The sequence below is a fragment of the Rhineura floridana genome, chromosome 20, assembly GCF_030035675.1.
Source record: "Rhineura floridana isolate rRhiFlo1 chromosome 20, rRhiFlo1.hap2, whole genome shotgun sequence".
NCBI lineage: Eukaryota > Metazoa > Chordata > Lepidosauria > Squamata > Rhineuridae > Rhineura > Rhineura floridana.
The window spans coordinates 17,282,212-17,308,273 of record NC_084499.1 but is presented as its reverse complement, the minus strand read 5'-3'; the positions used below and the strand labels follow the sequence as shown (position 1 = coordinate 17,308,273).

At 47.3% G+C, this 26,062-nt stretch overlaps 1 protein-coding gene across 5 annotated transcripts; it reads right to left on the bottom strand.

The window, feature by feature from the left end:
• Positions 1–706: 706 nt before the first annotated feature.
• POMT1 (protein O-mannosyltransferase 1) lies at positions 707–26,062 on the bottom strand. Of its 5 annotated transcripts, none has more exons than XM_061603863.1 (20): positions 25,856–26,062; positions 22,968–23,112; positions 22,188–22,294; positions 21,046–21,096; positions 18,978–19,124; positions 17,799–17,910; positions 17,375–17,440; positions 16,154–16,247; positions 14,866–15,021; positions 12,829–12,959; positions 12,086–12,181; positions 10,161–10,253; positions 9,121–9,217; positions 8,290–8,382; positions 7,454–7,574; positions 6,652–6,749; positions 5,172–5,285; positions 3,458–3,584; positions 1,898–2,075; positions 707–894 (listed from the first exon to the last, which is right to left on the bottom strand). In XM_061603863.1, exons 2-20 carry the CDS (start codon positions 23,087–23,089, stop codon positions 720–722), a joined length of 2,178 nt encoding a protein of 725 aa, XP_061459847.1. In that variant the 5' UTR covers positions 23,090–23,112; positions 25,856–26,062; the 3' UTR covers positions 707–719. The 5 variants fall into 5 exon arrangements, with proteins under 5 accessions (XP_061459847.1, XP_061459848.1, XP_061459849.1 ...); XM_061603864.1 differs by lacking the exon at positions 25,856–26,062 and adding an exon at positions 25,751–25,846; XM_061603865.1 differs by lacking the exon at positions 25,856–26,062 and adding an exon at positions 24,838–24,950.

Below are 26,062 nucleotides of genomic sequence, written 5' to 3'. Positions count from 1 at the left end.
CTTATGTAAAATTAAAAGGCAGGCTTCAAAACAGAAGAGAATGGCAAAAAGCACTCACTGGCTCTCTAGGGTGAGTTTGTTACACAAAAAAAGTCCTCCAGTTCTGGCTAGGACCCAGAACACAAGGGGTTCCTATTATTAATACAAGTTTTCTATCTCCTCTTAACATTTCATTCATGGCTTGTGCTCCATCATTATAAAACATTAGTTACAGCAAGTAAGCACAGGATGCTGAGGTTAGACACACACACTCCGCACGCAGAAGTCTCTTTGCACTCTTTCCATGCTCTGGAGATGCCCAGTAGACTCCACCCACCCCTCTTGAGGAACAAGACTTTTGCCTGTGCCGTTGGCTCAACACGCGATGGGCTCAGCTGCCCGGGAGTCAACAGCCTGCATTCTTAAGTTTGTCCAAAATGGAGCAGCAATCCTGAATTGCTCTGGGCCAGTTCTGATGCAACTTTTCTCCCTGAAGTGGAACGTGCAAGAGGAATGGGGGAAAACTACAGCAGCGTGCAACTGCAACTCCCGATGCCTGCATTCCCGTTCAGTTACCTTTATTCAGGGTGTTGGAAGTGGCCCTCAGTGCCTGCACAGGCAATTACAGGTTGGCAGGCAGGCCAGGGTGAGTGAATGGTTGTCTAAATACAGCCTGAATGCTCCTCCCGCAAACGACCAGAGTCTCTCACTTGCCCAGGGCTCTTACCCATCCTGCAGGGCTAGCGTTTGCTGATCAGAATGTCCCAGCTGTCCTTCCAGCGCAGGTCCTGGAGCTGAGCTTTGGTGAGCGGAGGCTTGCCGTAGGTGAGCGGCCGGAACGTGTGGTAGGTCAGGTAAACGGAAGAGAACCAGGCTACCACGAAAGCGCTGTGCATGCTCTTGGAGAGCTTCGATCTGAGGAGAGATGTACATATCAGCTCAAGCAAAGACATCCCAGCTGCACAAAGGAAGATTTATCTGAAGCAAGGAACTCAGCCGCCTCCGTCCCTCATGTCAAAGTGTCATTTGAATGTTTTGTTTCCATAATGCCATTTATTATGAGCTTTGCACGCTGCCTTATACAGAGTCAGATTTTTTGCCCCATCCAGCTTAGCATTGTCTGCCCTGACTGGCAGCAGCCTCTCCATGATCTCAAGCAGGGGATATTCCCAAGCTGAAGATGCCTAGGACTGGAACCTGGGACCTTCTACATGCAAAACAGATGCTCTGCCATAGAGCTATTCCACACACCTCCCAACTCGACTGCTCTCTTGCTAAGTCGCAAGGCTCATCTACGGGGCACAGAAGAAGCAGGTGCTATCTAGTCCAAGCACCTTTTCTGCACAGGATCTGCAATCTTAAGATACAATCACAGCATCTCTATCAGATGGCTGTCCAGCCTCTGGCTGAAAAGCTCCAGCAAAGGAGACCCACCAGCTCCTGAAGCAGTGAGTACCACGGCTGCTCAGCTCTTAACCGTTAGGAAGTTTCCCCGAATGCAGGTGCAGGGAACCTCTGGATGTTGCTGAACTATCTCCCATCATCCTTTGCCATTGGCCATGCTTGCTGGGGCTGATGGGAGTCATAGTTCAACAACATGCAAAGGGCCAAAGGTTCTACATACCTGTCAAAGTTTAACTGTAACCTTTGCTGCAGTGTCCACCCATCCGCCTTCTGGAGTCGCAAGAACAAGCTGGCTCCAGCTTCTGTGTGACAGGCCCTTCCGATATATCAAGGCAACTATAATGTCTTAATTTAACCTTCTCCAGGCTAAACATGCCCAACCCTTTCCTTCGGTCCCAGTACGACTTAGGTTGACAGAGCCCTCGCCACCCTTGCCTGCTTGCCTCTGGACGTGCTATGGTTTGTCAGTCAGTGTCCCCAACGCCACAAAACCCCTTGACGAGAGCGGTCCTACCTGCAGAGGTAGTCGTTCGTGTGCTGCAGAACGATGGGGATCAGGAGGATCTGGAAAGCGAGAGCAGGCAAGTAATGGTAGAGGAAAAGCGTCTTCTCCATCAGGAAGAAAGGGAGGTAATTCACAGCCCAGCCGCCCACGCAGAGGCCTCCAGATGACACCCACTGCCGCCACACCTCTGTCCATACAAAGAAGGGTGCAGGGGGAGAGAGAAAAACCAGATGATTTCCTTAGGCACAGAAACGTTTATTACATTTATATCCCGCCTTTCCTCCGAGGGGCTCCAAATGGCTTACACAATTCTCCCCACCCGACTTTATCCAGATTCACAGTCTGCCATGTGAAACTCAGTCTGCCATGTGAAACTCAGTCACTGTCTCTCAGCCTGACCTACCTCGCAGGGTTGCTGCGAGGAGAAAATGGGGGAGCGAGAGAGAAATCCTGTTCTTTTTATTGAAATCATTACTCGATGGCTTACCTGCCCTTCAAGATTCAATATTAAAAAACGGTTTAAAACAAATTGTAGTCACATGAAATCGGGCGACTCCTGAAAACGTATGCAGCTCAGGTGTCAAAGGCCAGGGCAAAGAGGTGGCTCTTCAGCACGTGATGGAAGCTACATAAGGTGCTGGGCACACCTCTGTGCAGAGGGAGTTCCACAACTTAGGGGCTGCCACAGAGAAGGCCCTCTCCTGGGCCGCCACCCAGGGGAGGGAGCGGAACCACCAAGAGAGCCCCCTTCTGCAGCTCTTAACATCCAAGGGACTCTGTAGGGCTTGGTCTTGCAGATATATGTGTGCCAACTTGAGTTCCTTGGAAGAAAGGCAGGAAATAAATGTACTTAATACAAACATTCAGGGCTCTAGTCCAGTTACTTAGTTTAACCTGTGCCCTGACAATGACTCGTTGTTGATGCTTTGCTTTTATATTACTGTAAAGTGCCATAAAGGAAGCCACAGACCTGAACTTACTAGATCTGAACAGGGTGGTTTATAACAGATGCTATTGGAGGTCGCTGATTCATAGGGTTGCCGTAAGTCATAGTCGACTCGAAGGCACATAACAACAAGCCGGTGTGGTGTGGTGGTTAAGGTGTTGGACTACGACCTGGGAGACCAGGGTTCGAATCCCCACACAGCCATGAAGCTCACTGGGTGACCTTGGGCCAGTCACTGCCTCTCAGCCTCATGAAAACCCTGTTCATAGGGTCACCGTCAGAATTGACTTGAAGGCAGTGCATTTAACAACAACAAAACTGCCTTCAGAGCTTCCTCCACATCCTTCATAATTTTATTAATTTATTACCTGCCCTGAGGTTCCAGGATGAGTTACAACAGCTTAAAATACATAATTAAATCTGGAATATATATAAATTTTCCGTTTTAGTTTACTGCCTTTGTTTGCACGCTTGATTTTATTCTTTTCTATTTCCTTATTGTAGTTTTGATAGCTTTTTACTACTTGGCAAGCTTTCATGAGAACATAAAATTGAGGCTTGAAGGTGGGAGTTATAAATTATGGAAGTAAAACAAGAAAGGTGTGATACTCAAAACATCTGACCTTCAGGGATGTCACGGATGTTCCGTCTCCGCCGTAGCAGGTGCCACAGGAACAAAGCCACGTATATGACCGTGGCCACGTTGGCAGACGTCCAGGTAACAATGTTCCCCAGAAGGTGGATCTGGGCCTGTAGAATAAAAGCAAAACAAAACAGGAAGCAGCTTAAAGAAAGGTGCCCTCCAGATGTTTTACACCACAGCTCCCATCAGCCCCAGCCAACATGGACAATGGTTTTAGAGTACAATTCCCACCATCCCTGAGAATCCCTTGATTTTTTTTACAGTAATCCAGTCGAGGGGGAACATCTCTCGGCTTCTGAAATTTCAAAAGATATGGCTCACAATCCCGAGCAAACTTCACATCCATAAGGTCTAAAAGCTTGATGCAAAACAAAGCATCTGAGATTCCCAGGAAGCTAAATTCTGCATTTCTTACCACAGTCTGTGTTTGTTTTTTGCACTCAGACAGAATCACAGGGTGCGCATGTTACACTATTTTTTCTCTTGGCAGAAAGAATAAAAAAGTGAAGAGGCCCTCTGAAGTGTCAGTTCCTGTATCTTTCCTTTTTTACATCTGTTTCTTCACATCTTAGGAGTACATCATTTATTGTTTGTGCTGGACTTTAGAACAATTGCTCCTAGAAACTTTCACTATGGGGAAAGTTACCAATGCAAGGTTTGCAACTAGCCAGTCGCCTGTGGTGAGCACAAACTGCTTCCCAGGTGAACAGGCTGGAAAGCGTTGCAAAAGTGGGCTGTTTCCTTTAGGCCACGAGCGACTCACAAAGACAGGTGTGGATAAGCTGCTCACTTGGTAAGGGGCCACCCTTAGGAGGGCTACAAGTTGGCCAACAGAGTTTCAGCAGTGGCCACCGTGATGCAGAACGCATACTGTAAAAGGACTCACCTGGTACCAACTCTAAATCCATTTTGGCATTCAGCAAAATACTTTTCCATTTTTCTCCCAGGCCTTTAAAACTACGTCTTGGTTTTAATATTGCTGAACTCTGGCTCCTTAGCCCTTGCTGTTCGCCATTCTTAATTGAGCTGGCTCTCTAGGGCGTTTTGTTTTTCTCTCTCTGTTTTAATTTTACTTTTTGTTTTACTGCCATAATGGGAGGGCTGCAGCTCAGTGGCAGACTATCTCCAGAGGGATGGCTGGGAAAGATTCCTAGAGAAGCTGCTGCCAGTCAGTGTAGGCAAGGCTGTGCTAGATGGCCCAGTGAGTCTGACTCAACATAAGGCAGCTTCCTATGTTCCTATTTAAACCAGCCTTTTCATTCAGAACCACAAGGACTGGAATCTTGCTTTATCATAGAATAGTAGAGTTGGAAGGGGCCTGTAAGGCCATCCAGTCCAACCCCCTGCTCAATGCAGGAATCCAAATCAAAGCATTCCCAAGAGATGGCTGTCCAGCTGCCTCTTGAAGGCCTCCAGTTATTTTTAGGAGAAGTGCTGTAGGCTCAGTGGAGGAGCATCTGCTTTGCATGTGGAAGGCCCCAAGTTCAATCCCTGATGGTGTCACCAGGTGAGGCTGGGAGAGACTCCATATCTGAAACCCTGCAGAGATGCTGCCAGTCAGAGCAGACAATACTGAGCTAGGTAGACCAAATGTTCTGACTAACTAAAAGGCAGCTCCCTGTGTTGAAAGCCAGGCAGATAACGTTTTGATAGAGGGCAACATAGAAATCACGTCCGTTAATTAATTAATTTACCCCCGAGGTGGCGTGGAACCAGTAGGCGATGTTGGTGTCCAGGGTGATCCACTCCAAGGGGGAAGAGCTGTACTTGTGTTCCGTGTCCTCATTTTTCAGAGAGAGGATCTTCCACTGGAAGAAAACCATTGAGCATTTTTCAGAGCAAGTTCATGGCAACGACTTGCCAGGCCTGATCCTGAGCACCACTGCAAACTCCCGAACAGGATGATGCAATTCTGTGAACACGAGAAACTTATCTACCCAGCAAATCATGTTTGTTAGCTGCGTGGAGATTTGGGCATGGGCAAGCTATGTCATTTAACAGCCCCCCCCCGTGCCCCTAAAATTATTTATTTATTTCATGTACAAATGGCTTCCCAAGAGACATCTGGAAGTGATCTACAATATAATAAAAAGCTTATATAAAGTAGTTACATATATAAAAGCAGTAACAACATGCATAAAGACAATTTGTTAAAAAAGCAATTTATAAACAGCTGCAGCACGTACATAAGATCAGTTCAAATCCAAAACAGTATGAAGTGGAGTAAGTATGTTAGAAGGCTTGTTGAAAGAGGAATGCCGTAGACCAGGGGTTCCCAAACTGTGGTCTGTGGACCACCAGTGGCTCACACACTTTGTTCAGGTGATCCGCAGCATGTCCACATTAAATAATCACAGAGATTTTTAATTGCATTTTCACAGCTTGTTTTATTTCTTATACTGCATTTTACTGTATTACCATTTTAATCCTCTGGAATGCCAACTGTAATACGACAAAATACAATGTAAGAAAGAAGCAACAAACATGCAATTAAAATTCACACAGCACCCTGGCAATGAGACTCAAAGTCGCAACCACAGGCAGCGAAGTCACTCGGTGGCCCACCAAGGCCGTACACAGTTTGCAAGTGGTCTGTGGAGATAACAAGCGCAGACAACCGAGAAGGCGCCTGCCTGATATGCGGTGGGAGGGAGTTCCAAGGGATAGGCACGGCCACACTGAAGGCTTGAAAACGGAGGGGAGGGGGACAATTGTGTGTGCCACCTTGAGCAACACAGAGGAATGCTCGCTGGCTATGCCAGCTGGGGCTGATGGGAGCTGGAGTCCAGCAATTCCTGAAGGGCAGCAGGTTAGTTAGTTATTTATCATTTATTTATTTAATTTGTATCCCGCCCTTCCTCCCAGCAGGAGCCCAGGGCGGCAAACAAAGCACTAAAACACTTTAAAACATCATAAAAACAGATCTTAAAATACATTAAAACAAAACAGCATTAAAAACATTTTAAAAAACAACCTTAAGAAGGGTTAAAAGCATTATTAGACGATGACTCCCATCAACACCCGGAGGTTTACCACCCCCTGCTGTAGGCTCAAGGCCACAGGCTCTTGCGGGGATGGGCTGGCCTTTCCCACCCCCGTTAATGGCGCAAAGCTTCCATCCAGAAGCTGACGGGGTTCCTCCCCAGCAGGGCCCCTCCAGCCCTCCCTTTTCACCTGCAGTTCTGTGAACTTGGCCATGAAGCTCAGGTTCTGGCTGATGCTGATCTGCGTTGGGGAGTGGAGCTCGACCTCCCTCTCCTTCTGTTCTTGGCCTGGAAGAGAACGTGAAAGCAAGGGGGCTGAGACACACCTCAAAGGGGTGAGGGACAACTGCCACCTTTTTCTGACAGCCACGCAGGTCCCCGGATGCAACGCCAAAGGAAGCTGCCTTAGGCCAAGTCCGATCTTGGCTCCGCAGCGGCTCTGGGGTTTGCAGGCCAGAGTCTCTCCCAGCCCTACCTGGGCAGGCTGGCAATTGAACCAGGGACCTGCTGCATGCCAAGCTGTGCTACGGCCCTTTACCCAGAGAAGTGCTGGCCCTGCACCACAATGTGCCTTCACCAGCAGAGGTTCTGAGAGCCTCTGGCAGTCCCTGTCCTCGACCCCTCCTTAAAGTGGCTGAGAGGAGCGGCCAATCATCACAGGATTGCTCTCCCACTTCCTCCCGCATGGCCAAGAACACCAACCCCAGCCATAGGTACATCCAACGTTTCTTTTCGGTGGACCAGCCTGCTGTCTCAGGAAGTCATCAGAAGCCTCTATGAGGCTAACTGAGCGCATGAAGACAAGGCCTTGCGTTTCCCACAATGGAACATGGGGGAAAACTGAACTGAAATGTAGGGTGGTTGTGTTTGTTTGTTTTCCACCTGAGGATGAGGATAGCCTTTGAGGCCTACAGCAGCAGGGAATCGATTCCCTCTGGACAAGATAAATACACCTGGATTGTGGCCTAAGAATGTGGAGTTGCTAAACTGACTTTTTCCGTATCTGTGCTCTTCCACGTTCCACAGCATGCTCTGGTGGAAGCCTCTGGAAACCTTTTCCCCGATGATCTCCAGCTGCCGGTAGCCCCACTCGGGTAAAGACGCGCCGCTGAGCTGGGGGAAAATAGGCCCGGGGTGGTGGTAGAAAAACAATGTCAGAGAAGGCCAGTTAAAAATGCCGGCTGGCTTTCATTCCCAAATCCAAAGGAGAAATAGCAGCCAGCAGCAATGCAAAGGGTGCTCCTGCTTTTCCCAACCCGGTACCTTCCAAATGTTGCTGGACTACAACTCCCATCAACCCTGACCACTGACCACACTGGCTAGGGGACCTTTGTGGCCAGTCTCTCTCAGCCTAACCTACCTCACAGGGTTGTTGTGAGGAGGATAGAACCAGGAGAGGATAGAACCATGTTTGGATGCCACCTGAGCTCCTCAGGGAAAAGGTGGGATATAACAATAACAATAAAAATGGAAATGGACTGCCTTCAAGTCGATCCCGATTTATGGCGACCCTACAAATAGGGTTTTCATGGTAAGCGGTATTCAGAGGGGGCTGTGTAGGGATTCGAACCCTACTCTCCCAGGTCGTAGTCCAACACCTTAACCACTACACCACACTGGCTCTCAATAATAATAATAATAATGGGACTGATGGGTCTTGTAGCCCAGAACATCACAAGGGTCCCAGGTTAGGGAAGGCTGCACTAGCTGACGTAAGAAAACAAACCAACAAAGGCTGTTGCAAGTCCAAAGCAATCAGCCACACAGGAGGTCGCCTGCTGTGCCTCTGCACGGCTCCCCAAAGGGGTCACCTCCAGAAGCCACACACCTTCAGCACCGCCGAAGTGTTCACATGGACAAGCCGTACTTCAGACAGGATTGTTTTCCAGACATCCGTGTCCGACTCCCGGTTCACAATTTCCTGCAACAGACAGTTAGCACTTCTTGTTGAGTAACGTGGTTGTAATGACCTGTCTCCTCAAAGCAATGAAAACACAGCCTGCTGGGGTTTATGTGGGTTAGAGAGAGAGAGAGAGAGAGAGAGAGAGAGAGAGAGAGAGAGAGAGAGAGAGAGAGAGAGAGAGAGAGAGAGAGAGTCCTTTCCTTCCAGCTGACAAATGTTAATTCACCCCATAAATCAGGACTAGGGAACCTTTTTCAGCCCAAAGGCTGCATTCACTTATGAGCAAGCTTTTGAGGGCTGCATGCCAATAGTGGGCAGAGCCACAGGCAAAAGTGGGCGGAGCAATGAATGTAAATCTTATCTTTGAGCAGTGCGCTGTATTCCAGCCATGCAAGGTTACACACACACACTTCTTCACCCTCCATTTCAGCAAGCAAGAAGCCTTATTGCAGTTCAAGGACATGTTTCTATGCTTACAGGGCCTAATCACTGAAGAACTTGGCATGGTGCAGTAGCCAGAAGTGAGTGACTGAGCGTGGCCTCGTCTCACTGCAGGCTCTGGGAGATTTTGAAAGGGAGCCTGCTCTTCCCCACTTGCACACAAGGATGCTGAATTACACACATGGTCAGTCGTTGCGTGCAAGCGTCTCAGAACTCTGCAAATTCTAGGAGCGCCTGCTTTTCTCAGATCTGGGCCATCCCCCTCCCAAAGGAGAATGAGAAATGGGACTCCTTTCCATCCCAGCGACGACTCACCACTCTCCAGAGATTCTGAGCCGGCATGGATATGTTGTAATCGATGTAGCAGGACACCTCCTGCGAGTGAGGGCTTAAGGGGGCAGCAACATCATGCCTGCAAAGTCAGAGGGATAAAACGGGTCACCACAAGTTCCTGAAAGCCTCCACATGTGGTTATTTTAGCATTCCACATGCGCTGAGTGTGGGGCTGCTTTTGAAGGCTGTTCGGAAACTATAGTGAGTGGGAAATCCCGCCGCTAAATGACTAATGGTGATTGGGCATTTTGCCAACGTGCGGTGGCTCCATGCAGGTTTCTGGGGCTGGCTTTGACCTTTAAAGCCCTTCACGGCTTAGGGCCAGGGTGCCTGCAGGGCTGCTTGTCTCTGCATGTGACTACGTAGTTAAACTATGAAAGCCACTTCCACAAGACTTAGGGGATTAAACAAATTAATGGAGGATAAGGATGTCAATGGCTCGTGCCCACAATAATCATGTTCTCCCTCCAATGTCAGAGGCAGTATACTGGGAATCGCACATGGGGAAGAAAGCTGCTGGGCTCGTCCTGCTTTTGGGCTTCCCACGGGCATTGAGTTGGCCACTGTGACGACGTGGTTGTGAAAAACTCTTGTCTGAAACTTGGAAAGATGCTGTCAAGAGGTGGGGGAACTTTTTTTGGCCCAAAGGCCAATTTCCCTCTTGCCTAAACTTCCGAGGGAGTGTCAGCGATGGGCACGGCCACCCCACACAAACCACCAAGGGACAGCTCTTAGTAAAATAATGCACGTGAAGCAATCAGAGATGCTGAGCACGATACGCACTTTTCCGCCAACATACCCGAGGCATCTGGCTGTCAGAAGTCAGTGCACTGAGCTAGGCTGGCCTGATGCAACCTGGCAATTGCTTCCTTCTTACCCACACTCAGCTAAGGAAATAAAAAGGGCCTCCTGGATCAGGCCTATGGCCCGTCTAGTGCAGCATCCTCACAACGGCCAAGTAGCTGAGCTAGAATCTGAAGAAAGCTAGAGGCAGCTACAACAGCATAAGAAGGTCTACTTGCGTGTTGAGGTAGCGAGTGGTGATCCCGTGGAGTAGCTGTACAATACTGCCGTGGCGCACGGGGCGAGGTGGGTTGCTTACCACCAGCTGCTGCCTGTTTGAGAAGCATCCAGAGAGAGAGAGAGGGTTTTGCTTGCCTTAAAAATAACAAAACAAAGCCAGTCCCAACAACAACAACAAGAAGAAGAAGAATTTGGATTTATTGCTTATTCTTCACCCAAAGGTCCCAGGGTGGGTCATGACAGTTTTAAAATACATCATTAAAAACAACCGAAAACCACATCACAAAAAGCACAGTGGGTCCTAAACATAAACATGTCAGGTGTCAAAGTCCAGGGTGAAGAGGAGCGTCTTCAGCATTTGCCTAAAGGTGTACAGTGAGGTTGCCAGATGCCCCTCAGTGGGGAGGGAGGTATGTACGTGAGATAAGTTATGAAAGAGAGATAAATGTAACGTTCAAAACAAAAACAAAACACGCTAGGCTGAAGAATTGGAAGAAATAGGTTAGAGAGAGTCAAACAGTGTTGAGGTCAGCTTGGGACCCAAGTACCAAAAAGAGCACCTTTCCCCCAAAATCAACCATCTCAGCCCCTACAATTGGCAGTGGAGGCCCTGTCAGTGATACCGCCTCCGGGTTCTGCCCAGTTGGTGCTGAACCACAACAGGGCCTTCTTGGTGGTGATTGTTTTACATGTTTTACATGTTTTTATACAGATTTTTATTTATTTTTAATTGTATTGTTTTTCTCTTGTCTGCGTTTTCCCCCCTGGGTTCCAATGGAACAAAAGGCGGGACATACAATGAAAAATAAAATAATAAAAGCAGTCAAGAATAGTGGCACCCGGGCTTCCTTTCCCCCCATGGACGACGTGAAAATTGCCGAGGGTCTCGGCGGACGACTTAATGATTTCTCCTGCCTGTCGCAGCCATTGTGATGCGGCGTCTTACACGCCATATGAGTTTTAATTCTATTTTGGTTGCTCCTTTTATTTCTCAGATTGCATTTTACTGCATTACAATTACTGAATTCCACGCGAGCGTAAGAAATGTAAGCAGCAATCAAAATGCCATTACAACTCACTACGAAAGTTTAATGTGGTCGTGCCACAGACCACCTGAATGAAGGTCGTGGACCACAGTTTGGGAACCCCTGAGCTAGAAGGAGCTGGTCATCCAGAGGAAGGTCGGTGGGACTGCTGGCTTTACAAACATCAGGAGCAACGGGGCCATGAGGCTCTGGCAACGCCCAGCCCACCCGCGTAATATACCTACATCTGGGGTGGGTGGGAAATCTCTGTGCTTAACAAAACAAACCTGAATAAAAACAAATCATGTACCAAGAAGTGCTACGTCTGATAAAAATGTATACAGGTTGCAGATGTAAGATCTCTTTTTTTGGAAAGGGCCATTGTAGTCCTGCGACAGAGCAGCAGCCTTGCATGCAGAAGGCCCCAGCTTCAATCCCCAGCAGCATCTCCAGGTAGGGCTGGAGAGAATCCCTGCCTGAAATCCTGGAGAGCTGCTGCCAGTCAGTGCAGGCAATACTGAGCTAGGTGGACCAAGGCCCTGACTTCATATAAGGCAGCTTCTAATTGAAACGACCCCTTTCCTTTAGAACCATGAGGACTGGAAACTTGTATTATTTCAAAGGAAGGGCCGTAGCTCTGTGGCCAGGCACCTGCCTTCCCATGTTCAAACCCCTGCGGCATCTCCAGGTAGGGCTGGGAGAGACTCCCTGCCTGAAATTCCTGGAAAGCCACTGCCAGTCAGTGTAGACAGCACTGAGCTAGATGGACTGGATGTCTGACTCAGCACAAGGCAACTTCCTATGTTCCTACTTTGCGATTTTGCATCGTTTAGGGAGGTTGCCCAGAAGAGAAAGAAGGCTCCCCACCTGCTTTTCTGTAAAGAAGCATCCAGACTCACCTCCCAGGATCCTTCACAATCCACCAGTTATTCACGTCCTTGAAAGGGTAGCACGTCACCTGCTGCTGGTGGGAGCTCCCGCGGCCATTTTCATACCTACGGGGAAAGAAGAGGAAGGCACTTAAAGGAACAGGGTGCTCCTGAAGCATCGAGTCAGCCAGGCGACAATGCAGGACTTGGGTGCTGTCACTGGGTGGGCTCTACCTCCCGTCAGCCCCCAGCTGGCATGGTCAGGGATGACAGGAGTGGCAGTCCAGCAACATCTGGAAGGCCGCAGGTCCCCCCAGCAGACATGGAAGCTGTTCTGTTCGGGGTGGGGAACTTCTACGGCCCTTCCAAGATGGTGATGGACTTCAGCTCCCGACAGCCCCAGCCAGCACGGCCAACAGGCAGGGATAATGGGAGTTGTAGTCTAACCTGGTGCCCTCCAGAGGCTGCAGGACTCTAATTCCCATCAGCCTCCCAGCCAGCATGAGCGATGCTCAGGGACAATGGGAGCTGTCGCCTGGGGATGTCTGGAGCCCGGCTTTACGCAGTGAAAAAGAACCTAGTTTCAGGATTGCAATGCTCATGCCTACGGAGTGATCAACCCAGAAGCTGTTTTGGAAACTCATCCCGTTTCCTGAAGTGAACATCTCATGAAGGTTTTGCCCCAGATATTAAAAACCAGTTATGAGGCACTGAAGTCAGGCGCAAGGCCCTCTCTGTCACTCTGGCTCAGGGCAAAAGAGTGCCTCTCTCACCTGATGGGGTAAGTGTTCTTGTGAGAATGCAGCCAGCAAGGCATGGGTTTGCCCATGGTGTTGCGCAAGGTGATCTGGGAGCCATACGCCACCTCCAGAGGCTGGCCCTGAGTGATCCGAGCAAGCCCGCCCTAGAAAGAGCCGCAACACAGGAAGGCAAAAGGTGGCGAACAGAAAGGAAGGCCAAGGTTAATGCTTGCTTGGTTATTCCCAAGTATGCACCAGAATCAAAATGGCCTCAAGAGATGAAGAAGTGCCCTCTTAACTTAAGCACTGCACTGAGATTTTAGTCTGGGACTTCTTGGCTCACTGTTTACACGACAGACGAGGAACCTCAGGCCCAGCAGCTGAATGTGGCCCTCCAGCCCTCTCTGTCTGGCCCTTGGAACTCTCCCCAGGCCACACCCTCTCATTAGATAGGCTCCACCGCCTGAGTGTTTTTGCCCGGTTGGAATGTATCTTTCACCTCTGATCACGCCTCTCGCTTGGATAAGGGCAGAGAGGGGTGTGTGAGAGTGCGCAGAAACTTGCCTACTCTACAAAGTTACAATTCACAGTAGTTCCTCTGCCCACTTTTGACTCTGGGCTAACGTTGTCATGTGGCCCTTGGAAGGTTTCTCAGAAGGGAAAGCGGCCCTTGGGTTGAAAAAGATTCCCCACCCTTGGCTTGCGCTCTTAAGTCATTGCATCAGCTCTGCCCATTTGCTGAAAGAGCCAAACTGTGCAGGGGTTCCCAAACTGTGGTCCATGGACCAAGCTTCATTCGGGTGGTCCACAGCACGCTCGCATTAAATATTCATTTTGATTTTTAATTGCATTTTCATTGCTTTGTTGTATTTCTTATGCTGCATTTTACTGTATTACCATTTTAATCCTATGGAATGCAAACCATAATACAATAACATTCAATATAACAAATAAAAGAAGGAATTAAAATAACAATTAAAAATTGTACAGCAGCTCACATAATAATTGCCTCAAGAGGCAGAAAAATCATGAAGAGGTCCACTCAGACCATAAGCAACTTCCATGTGGTTCATGATGGAAAAAAAGTTGGGGAACCACCTGCTCTAGAAACATAAAACCTTATCAGTCGCACAGCTTGCTTAATGCTCCATGTACTAAAGCAAATTAGAGATGGGCTGTTTCTGGACTGCATCACTTCCACATGTGTTCACTCCTAAATACATCCCATCCTGTTTCCACATTGAGCTGCGTTTCTTTTCTTTTCTTTTTTTAAATCTGCACATAAAGAAATCTATTTAAATGTATATTTTTTCTCAAAGTGCACATTTCTAAACCCCTCAAAGTACAGATTTTTTAAAAAAAAATAGAAATTGTTTGCTCAAAACACGTATTTCTAAATGCATTTTGATACAGCTTTTGAGCTTAGGGCTAAATTGGAACATTGAATGCCACTGGAAAACATTAGTTCCAATCTGCATAGCAGTCTGGGAGATGCAGTTTGTATTGGAAAATCGAATTCCTCAAGCTTCTCTACAACAAATCAATTGAACTGCATTAGAAACTAATATGGGCAGCTGAAGTTGTACAGCATACAAATAACCCTGTCTCCCATCTGGGCCAAACTAGATTTTTAAAGACACTCTGCGTTGGCGAAGGGTCATAGCTCAGTGGCAGAGCCAGAAGGTCCCAGGTTCAATCCCAAATAGCACGGAAAGACTCTCAGAATAATAATGATGATTATTTATTACATTTATATCCCGCCCTTTCTCCTGAAGGAAACCGGGGTGCCAAGCACATCAATAAGAGAAGGCAATGAAAGCTTCTAAAAAACAAATAAGGCCGCTTCCTATGTTCTATGTGTTTCATAAGTACACTCATTAGCTGAATCATTTGTGTGTGAGACTGAACATATTAAAAAAGTAGGGAAAGGACAGTGCAGGACCCAGAAAGCAGCAGGACTCCTAAGCGCTCACATAAGTTGATTTTCCAGTGCAACAGGCAATTGTGACAGAAGCTTGTACACACAAAACATTTTTTTTAACAAGGCGAAATCCCTCAGGCAAGCCTCACCTCCAAACTTGCTTGGAAAGCGCTGCTCATGATCTGGTCGTGCGGCCCAGAGCGGTAGAGCAAAGCCAAGTGGACGTAGAAGAATGAGAGGTAGCTGGCTGCTGGGAGGATTACGAAGGCCAGCCCTCTGGCTAGCAAGTGGCATAGCAGAGAAATCTGAAAGAGGAAGGAGACCAAAAGGTTTGCTGTCCACGCCTGGAAAGGAGGACAGCCAACTGCCAAGAATGTTAAGCGCCCCAGAGGATCAGACCAAAGGCCTATCAATTTCAGCATCCTGCTTCCCACAGCGGCCAATCAAGACACCTCCGAGAGGCCCACAAGTAGGGCGGGAAGGCAGTTGCCCTTTCCTGCTTGTGTTCCACATCAACTGGCGTTCAGAGGCATCTTCCCTTTGCCTTTGCCTCCCATCCTTACCTCTGGAGGTAATATATAGCCATGATGATTGGGGACTGCCTCCAAGTCGATCCCGACTTATGGTGACCCTACGAATAGCGTGTATGAGGTAAGCAGTATTCAGAGGGGTTTATCACTGCCTCCCTCTGAGGCTAGTCCTCCCCAGCTGGCTAGGGCCTGCTCAGCTTGCCACAGCTGCACAAGCCAGCCCCTTCCTTGTCTGCAACTGCCAGCTGGGGGGCAACTGGGCTCCTTGGGACTATGCAGCTTGCCCACAGCTGCACAGGTGGCAGGGCACGTAACCCCTGAGCCACTCACTGTGGGGGTGATCTTTAGCTGCCCCTTGACACTCAGGAGACACAAGAGGGGATTTGAACTCACATACTCTGGACTCTCCTCCCCACCATGCTATACCAGCTGTTCCATCATGATTAGTAGCTATTGATATCCGTGAATCTGACTAATCCATTTAGTCTGTAGACTAATCTATACATTGTGTAGCCACGAGATGGAGATAGCCCACAGCATGACTTCATTTTGCCCAGAGTGGGCCTGAAATCCTTAACAAAAGTGTGGTTTTAAATTAAAGTACAACACTGCTCATGATTTCTGTCTGTATCCCATAGAACTGTTGTCATAGTGCTCCCTCAAGAGCAGGTGCAAGGAACCTTTGGCCCTGCAGCTGTTGCTGAACGACAGCCTCCATCATCCCTAGCCATTGGCCATGCTTGCTGGGGCTGATGGGAATTGTAGTTCAGCAACATTCAAAGGGCCAAAGGTTCCCCACACCTGCTCAGAAGCATTTGTGGAAAAGCAAAAGGCCACTGCCAACCTGCCCCCTAAAGGGACGCCCTTTCCAGACACACCATGGGGAGGCAGGCACTCTGCTACTTACATTGGGCAAGGTCTGGTCACCAATTAGTTGCCAGGAGTGGATTCCTGCAATGGTCAAGAGCAGGATGTAGGTGAAGAGGCCCATATATTTCACCCTGTGAAGGCAGCAGGTCATAACTAAATAGCGCTAAAACCAACCTTCTGAAATGTAAATTATATCAGAGGTGTAAAATGTTTCCAAGCAAGGTGTAGCTGAACTCAGAAGGTTACCGACGAACTAAGAGCAAAATCTAGGAGGCTATTCTCCTGCATAACTCCCTTGAAAGAAATGGTGCCAGAACATGGTGTTTCCTTCAAGGGAAATGTGTTTTAGTTTCCAGGTTGCCATGTTCAGACCAATTAAACCACAGCACTTGGGTTGATGCCAGTTTAGTGCCCCAGGGGACACACCAGGACGCCTGCTTCAGTTACCTGCCTCTTCACCACAAACAGCTAGAATAAGGCCCTTACAACTAACTGCACTTCAGGCTGTGGAACAACTTTATGGAAAAGAAGAATTGGCTGTGTTTCCACATAACACTAAGCCATAGTTTAAAGCTATGAGGAAGAGCCACAGCAAGCGTAAGGCTTGTGTGCAACCCTACACACACACACACCTGCCACAAGGAGTAGTTTGGAATTCTGCTTCTGTTTTAAACTAACCGAAATCCAAAACCAGGCAAACCTCGGTTAATCTTAACTATGGTTAGTGGAAGCAGGCCAACATCAAATCGTAGCTGGGTTATTTTCATTAAGCATAATTAAGCTGAGTCACAGTTTAGGGTTCAGATGCAATGGTAAACTGTGGTTATTCTAAAATGTAAACGGAAGCTTCCAATCTCCTCCTTGTGGTGGTCCCAGATGAGAAGAGAACCCAAGGCTCAGTGCAGTTTTTCCATGTAACTCTTTGTTATTTGACTTCCAGATGCTCTATAAAATCTCCCTTTTAAGTCAGGGCTCTTAGCATTTTTCTCCAGAGGGATTTTTTCCCCCTTTTGGGCAGCCGATATGATCTTCTAGTGATTTTTTACTGTTTTTATCACTTTTATAAGATTGTAAAATTTCCCATCACGTAAACTGCTTTATAAACATGTGCATGACGTTTGGCACATAAATCTCTAAAATAGGAAAATCAAAGATTCTTATGAGTCAGGAAAAGTACAATCAAGATGGAGAGCCCCACCGAAAGCGGCCCAGGAGAGAATTATGAGAGAGGGATAGGCAGGAGAAAATTAATACTTGCCCAACTGCACAGGAACAACAAAAACCCGTTAGCAAGAGCCAGAGCCACCATCTTGCAGAAAAGGGGCTTGATAAAAAAAAGTGAAATAATATATAAATAGAAATGGCCAAGCAGTGAAAACCATCACGCTTAACTTAATTAAGTTTAGTTAACTAACTAAACACCCTTGTTTAGACAAGCATTCCCTTGATCTCCTGACTAGAACCTCTTGTTTTAATTGTTGTGCTGTTTTAACGTAATTTAAACAAATTATCATAAAAATGTCAGTCTGAATCCAGCCAAGTTCTACTCAGAGTAGACCCATGGAAATTAACGGACCTACTTTAGCCACGACTATTAATTTCAACAGGTCTACTCTGTGAAGGACTAGCATGAGGTACAACCCTACGTGTTTATTCCAAGGACTGTGACATAACCCTTTTACCTTTGTTTCTGCGAGTTGTAGAACTTCAGATAAGATAAAACGGCCAATAGGATGAAAAAGATTAAAATGGACTCCAACAGCATCAATCTAGACTGAGTGATCAGGGCGTTCTCTGTTAAGAAATGAGGAGGTGAGAGACAGCATGTTATTTTGAATAAATGTTATATTTTGATCTGTATTCAGCCAAGGGTGAAAATTAAATCAAATAGTGTCTAAATCTGAGAAAACAAGGCATTGCAAGAACCTTATGCTTTAAACCAGGGGTTGCCAATGTGATCCTCTTAGAGGTTGCTGAAATCCCATCACCCTCCACACCACTGACCATGCTAGCTGGGGCTGATGGGAGTTGGAGTCCAACAACATCTGAGGGCACCATGTTGGCCACCCCAGCATTATTTAGATCAGGGGTTCCCAAACTTTTTTCCCCACGGACCACTTGAGAGTTGCTGAGGTTCTTGGCAGACCTCTTAATGATTTTTCTGCCTGCTGTAGCAATTGCAATGCACCATGACAGACACTGTGTGACTTTTAATCGAATTTCTATCACTAGTTTTATTTCTTACATTGCATTTTATTGTATTACAATGTGAATACCACCCAAATAAAAGAAATAAAAATACAATTAAAGATCAATACGCTTGGATGTGGACATGCTATGGACCACCTGTATGAACCGGACCACACGAGTGGTCCACAGACCACAGTTTGGGAACCCCAGGGTTAGACCTTTGCAGCCTATCCCGATGCATGTTTACAATTACAGTAGGGCCACACTCATACGGCAGGTTACGTTCCAGGCCCTCACCAAAAAGCAAAAACCGCCAGAAAGTGGGGCCCTACTGTATTCCAGCCGCAGCGCTCCATCTGACAGCGATCAGCTGTAGCCTGCGATCAGCTACAATACTGGCCTGACAGCGATCGTAGCGTGCGAGCTCCCCGTGCTCCAGCTGATCGCCCCACTGGTGCCGCTGTATTAGCGGAACACTGAAAAGCAGGCCGCCGAAAAGCGGGACCCTACTGTACAGCATAAATAAAGAAATCAAAGCACTGGTCTGACTCAGTAGAAGGCAGCTTTCTCAGTTCCTGTGTGTTTGCTTCCTGGGGATGGTCACTTGCATCCCACAAGAGGATTCGGGTTGTTCGGTCTCTCGGTATGGCTAAAAGGAGATGATTCCTTACCCAACAGAAACAGCAGGGCAGCCCCAAGAGCGACGATGTGGGAGTAACGCAGCTCCACTAATATTTGGTAGGCCAGAGGGACACACAAGGCACCAGCCAAGGCCGGCAGCAGCCGCAGGGACCAAACCGGCACATTGGAGTTATATTCTGAAACAGGGCAGGATGCAAGCACGAGTCAGAAATGATCAGGCGCTATGTGGCTACCTGCTAAAAGCAGGCTTCCCCAAGCTGGTGCCCTCCAGATGTTTTGGACTAACAATTCCCATCATCCCCAGTCAGCACAGGCATGTGATGCTAGGGTTGATAGGAGCGTGGCCGAGTTGGTTGAGGGTTGATGGGACTTGCGGTCCAAAATATCTAGAGGGCACCAGGTTGAGGAAGGCTCTGGTGAAAGTTTCAACTTTATACTGTTTGGTTTTTAGGTTGTATCCAAGTATGTTCTACTCAGAGTTAGACCCACTGAAATTGATGGACATTATGAATTTAGATGAATTTATGATTATGATTATGATTGAGAGCCAGTGTGGTGTAGTGGTTAGAGTGCTGGACTACGACCTGGGAGACCCAGGTTCAAATCCCCACACAGCCATGAAGCTCACTGGGTGACCTTGGGCCAGTCACCGCCTCTCAGCCTCAGAGGGAGGCAATGGAAAACCACCTCTGAATGCCACTTACCATGAACACCCTATTCCTAGGTTGCCATAAGTCGGGATCGACTTGAAGGCAGTCCATTTCCAATTTCACTGGGTCTCCTCTGAGTACGTCTTAGTTGGCTACAACCCACTGAAATTAATGGGCCTGAGTTAGTCACGTCCATCAATTTCAACAGGCCTACTGTGAGTAGGACTAACACTGGATACAACTCATTGTCTCTTGCCCAACTCTTTACACTGGCCTTCGACACCTGAGATGTATATTTTTAGGACCCGCCCTATTTTCTGTGATGGTGCTTAGGTCGTTTTTAACCATTTTTAAGTATGTGTTTTGAAATTGTTGTAACCCGCCCTGAGACCTTTGGGTGAAAGGCAGGTAATAAATAATAACAATGACAGTAGTAATAATAATGACTGAATAGGAGAGCTTCCCTTCCTGAAATATTCCTGTCATTGCCAGATCTACATCCAGCTTCAGTTCAAAGGTGCCTACAGGCATACGTAATTTCAGCATTGAGTCTAGAGATACAAAGGCCCAGAAAAATAACAGAAAAATTTTTAAATGGTTTTCTCCCCATTTTTTCCCCAGACAAACTGGGGAAAATGGTTCCCCCCACTAATTTTTTTGTCTTTTTCCCCCCCCAGGCCTTCACATCTCTAGTTGAGGCTGCTTTAGAATCACACTTGCTAAATATATGACAGGTGTAGACCTTTTTTCACAAAATCGGGGGGGGGAGCTGTTCTTCTAGTTCAGAGCAGAAACCATTTTTTTACAGTGCTGATGGACTGGCTACTCCATTCTCAACCAGGATCACCCCTCCCCTTCCCAGAGCCAGGCTGTGCAGAGCGTTGATTAGCTGGCACACATGTCAATCAGGAAGCCACTTTCCCCCTTGCAATTTCAGAGTGGGGCTGTGCACAGTCCTGATTCGGAGGCCCTGAGGTCAATCAGGAAACCACTTTGTCCTCTTATCACAGCAGACTTCAGAGCTTAAACCAAGTGTGGGGGAACCTTTGGCCCTCCAGAGGCTGCTGAACTACAAGTCCCATCGCTACTAGGCCGTGCTTGCTGGGGTAGACAGGGGTTGTAGTTCAGCAACATCTGGAAGGCCAGAGGTTCCCCACATCTGGTTTAAACAATCCGGGGGGGGGGGAGGCTTTAAAAACAATAAAGCACAGTTGTGCTTTCAACAAAGAGGTTGAGAGACCCCGAGGAAAGCAGAGCTTGTCCCATGGCTGGAAAAAAACCTGCACCTGTTCATCTTTGTAGGGATGTCTGCCTGCAACCCAAATGAGGCAGAAACAGCTAGGAGTCCTATAGGGCCTTAAGACATTGATTGCTTTCCTTCGTGAGGCGGTAAAAGTAATTCCCATCGAGCTCAGACGTGCTAGGATGAACCAGAAGCACCTCTTACCTGCACCAATCCTGTTCCACAAGAAATTGCCATCAAATCCACCTATGTAGCCTAGAATGGAAGAGGGGACAGGCAGGGTGTTAGACAGGCACACACGGAAGAACAGGCTTCGGTTTCAATCTTAAACATACTTATGCTAGTGGAGGGCGAATGGGACACTGCCCCACCAAATTCAGTCTGCCCTCAGCCCGCCCCGACCTGCCTGCCTCCTTACTCACAGTCAGTCCAAGGGGTGGATCTGCCTGTCAGTTCCCTCCTGCTCCTCATTCTCAGTGTTGCCCCTTCTAAAACTCAGCAGGGAGGAGGAGGAGGAGGGTGGCGACTAAACTAGAATTAGTTGACTCTGCCTGTGATTGGCTCTGGCTCCCCCTACTGTTGGGCTCCCTGCCTTCCGCCCTACCACTCCCAATAGGCACCAGCCACCATTAGCTTATTTGTTGTTGTTATGTGCCTTCAAGTCTATTATGACTTACGGCGACCCTATGAATCAGCGACCTCCAAGAGCATCTGTCGTTAACTATCCTGTTCAGATCTTGTAAGTTCAGGTCTGTGGCTTCCTTGATGGAATCAATCCATCTGTTGTTTGGCCTTCCTCTTTTTCTACTCCCTTCTAGGTTATACGAGGGAACAAACCCCACTAGATGCTGCAGGACATACTTTTGACTAAACTTGCCTAAGAGGGCACTGTTAAAGAGCTTACATAAGTCATTAGGTGTTTGGCATCAAATTGAGTAAAGTGACAACTGAACAGAGCACAGACTATTTTAGAATCAAGCAGATCAGTGCAACACACAAATGCAGATTAGCGCATTTTAACATATTATCTATATCTATCTATCTATCTATATATATATACACACTCTTTGCACTTGCAATTTGAAGCAACTGGCGTTCAGGGCATACTTTCTCCAATAGTATATCATTGTCGCTAGCAGCCATGGATAGCTTTATTCTCCATGAGTTTCTCTAACCCCCTTTTAAAGCCTTTTAAATTGGTGGCCATCGCTGCATCTCAGGGGAGCCAATTCCACAGTTGAACTATGCACTGTGTGAAGTACCTCCCCTTTTGTCTGTCCTGAATCTTCCATTCGGCAGCTTTTAAATCTGCAACCTGTGATGAGTTCAGCGTGATTCATCCCTACCTCCGAAAGCCAGAAGCAAGTGTCCAAAGGGTGGACCGCTGTCATCGACAAAAAAGATCCGCTTCATATACAGAGAGAGGAACTGGCCGTAGTAAACTTCATCAAAACTGAAAGGTCAGAATTAAGGAAAAAGCACATGAAAACCTCAGCAAGCAATCAAGGAAAACCTCAGCAAGCTGTCAGCATGAATGGTTTGTGGGTTTTGTGGCAATCTAAGCAAAGGAATCCTCCGTGGTGCAAAGTGGTAAGCGGTGGTAACGCAGCCAAAGCTCTGCTCACAGCCGGAGTTTGATTCCAACGGAAGGAGGAAGTCGAATCTCCGGTAAAAGGGGTCGAGGTCCACTCAGCCTTCCATCCATCCGTGGTCGGTAAAATGAGTACCCAGCATATGCTGGGGGGTAAAGAAAGGCCGGGGAAGGAACTGGCAATCCCACCCCATATATACGGTCTGCCTAGTAAACGTCGCGAGACATCACCCTAAGAGTCGGAAACGACTCGCACTATAAGTGCGGGGACACCTTTACCTTTTTAAGCAAAGGAAGGCAAATTTACATTGAGGAAGGGCCTTAGCTCAGCGGTAGAACATTTGCTTTGCATGCAAAGGTCCCAGGTTCAATACCCAACTGGAGAAGCTATGGCCTTTCCCCAGAGCTGCCTCCATAGAATGTGACACTAGTGTCAGGCATGCACAAGGGGATGTGAAAGCAATGCCAAACTTAGTTGCAGGGGGGGAGGATCCACACAGCCTTTTAAAAATGCACAACAAAAGAATTTGCTTACACTACAGCTCGAGGGTAGGACAGTGCCCACAGCCGGCTAATTAATCCTACCACAGCCAAAGCCATCAGGTTCACGTTGATCTCCAGAGACAAGACAATTGGGTGCTTCAGGAATTCCAGCATCTTGCTTGGCAATTTTGTCAAGTCTACAAGGGAAGCGAAAAAAGCTTTTGTTACAATTTAAAGAATACTTAGCAATTTTAGAACTCAGTAAACAAGGACAGATAAAAAATAATCTTGAGTGTGGTTACTAAGTTCCCAAAATGTTCACTAAGTTCCCAAAAGTTCCAGAACGGGTTGGGGAACCTCAGGCCCAAAGGCCAAATGCGGCCCTCAAAAACTCTCTATCTGGCCCTCAAGACTCTCCCTAGGCGAAGCCTCCTCTCCCCAGGCTACACCACACTAGCCCAGTTGTGTATCCTTGAGTGTTTAGGACTGAATAGAGCATATCCTTGAACGGTAATAATGTCTCTTGCTTGCACGGATAGAAGAGGAAGAGGTCTGTGTATGTGTGTGAAAGCCTACACTTCTCTACGAGTCACAGCCTCCTGATTGAAAGAGCAGTGACTCAAGCAGAGACACCATGGGCATCCTCCTCTGGGGATAGTTCTGCTACATTGGGTGTAAATGAAAGCCTCCATCCCACCTGAGTGCAGAGAAACAGCAGACTTGCCCACCCACTGAAGCAGCCAACTAGAAAAAGGCAAAGGCCAGAGTGATACATCATGTAGAGATGCAATGGGTAGTCTCCTCTGACAGCCAGTGCTTTGGACTCATCTTTTAGTTTATTTATGCAACTCTGTGTCCTAATTTTTGGCAAAGCTTAAGGGGTCAAAAACACCCCGAGTTCTTTGTGTTCTTCCTCAGGAATAAGTTCCATTAAAGTCAGCGGAGTTTAGTCTGAGTAAACATGCACAGGACTTGTGCTCAAGCTTTTGGATTAATTAAATAGTCTTATGATGCACAAAGTGCAGGAATTAGATCAATGGTTCACCAACTTTTCTTCCCACAGACCGCTTGAAAACAGCTGATGGTCTTAGAGGGCCACTTGCTGTTTTCAGTAGCAAATGTATGCAATGTGCTAGACACTGTAGGATTTTTAATTGTATTTTTATTGCTTCCTATATTCCTTATATTGCATTTCATAGCATTACAATTTGTGCTCAACAGAACTCAAATCATAATACAACATAAGAAATAAAACAAGCAACAAAATACAATTAAAGAGGATACAATTATTTAATGTGAACATGCCATGGACCACCTGAATGAAGTTCATGGCCCATTGGTGGTCCACAGGCCAGTTTGGGAACCTCTGAATCAGATAACATTGAGCTAGCAGCTTTGCAGGTTCTAATGTACGTCTAACATCTTCACCTCCTCTTTGTATTCTAATCCAGGTCATTCTAACTCCAGTATTCAGGTCCCTTCCTCTTCTTTCTCTCCTTGGCCCTTTCGTAAGAAAAGCAACCCTTCTGGATCAGACTAAAGGTCCATGTAGTCCAGCCTCCTGTCTCCAACAGAAGACAGCCCACATACAGCGCAAGACGGCAAAAAGAAGGGGAGGCTGTGTGTCCTACTTTACAGGGATCAACAGTCAGTTTGAAGTCAACCTGTTTTAATGGTTGTCCGGTCCAAATCTGTTTTAAAAATAAAGACCCCTAAGGAGCGAGGATCTTGAAGTTGCCTGTCCACAGTGAGCTGGCCAGTCTTCCTCGCTACGGTGAGATGCACTGGATTGTATCCAAACAATTTCTACTCACAGTAGACCTACCGAAACCTAAGTGTCCCCCAATGGGCCTGCATTGTATAGAACTGGGGTCTGCTTAGTGCCTTCACTGACATCTTTTCGGCACCAAGTAAAGACGTACCTTTTCTCCCAGGCGTTTGATAGACTGATACGATGTTTTGTTTCAAGAAGGTTTGAACACTTCCTGGGGTTGCATGGGGATGCTATTGCTATTTTGTTGTTGCTTAATGCTGTTTTTATAGTGTGTTTTATTTTATTTTATTTATTTATCTGATTTATATCCCGCCCTTCCTCCCAGCAGGAGGAGCACAAACAAATTGTGTTTGTTTTAGTGTTATGTAAGTCGCTTAGGGACCTTCGTGTGTCAAGCAACTAATAAATCTAATAAATAATAATAATAATAACAAACACTGGATGAAACCATGGTATTTCTGTTTAAAATACAGTCAGTTGCATCCAACTAAGTTTTACTAAAATTAGAGCCAGTGAAATTAATGGCCCTAGTTTACTCATGTCCACAACTTTCAACGGGTTTACTCAGAGCATGGGTACCACACACGCGCACATTAGCATCCACCAATTTTATGCAAATCTAGGACCTAATTTTGGGCAAAGCACAAGAGCCAAAGACACCCCGAGTTCAACAGCACCTCCCACTCAAAGATATTCTACAGCTGGCCATGGAGGCTCCATTTCCGTCCTTCCTTTTCCCTGAATTGGACTGACTGCTACGCCCCTTCCCAATTTCAGCCCCCTTTCCCCTCTTCATGCGTGCCTTTCCCTTGTTGCCCCCTCAATATTTTTAAAGCAATTTTTTTCTGAGCAGCTGACTTCAATTACGCATAATATTACTGAGCGTCTAAGAAAAGGCTCATTAGAGAGAGCGAGAGAGCGCAACTTTTAACCCTGCCCAATTTTTCCCGGCAAACAAAGAGAGGAGCTTTAATTTCACCCACGCAATGCCAGCAAGCTAGCTACCTTTTTTCTTTCTCTCCGCCCCCCCCCCCACGCGCCAAATGTGCCCTTCCTCCTACCTCTACTGATAGGGCAGAAATGGTCCGTGCCAATTTTAATAAAGGGAGGTAAGGAGGGACGAAGAAGGAGAACTGGGCCACGTGACTCCCCTGAACCCAGCTTACCTTTCTCCGGAGAGCTACGGCGAAGAAGTACGCCAGGCAGGATGTGACGCCACCACCATCGAGATGGACGGGCCAGGGGAACAGCTCGGCCTTCGCTGTCTCCATAGTAACAATGCAGCCACACTGAGGCCTGTGGGGCCTACACCTCCGGCGTGGGAGTTTTCCAGAGAAGGCGCCCTCGCCTTCCACCTGCAGCCCTGCTGAGGG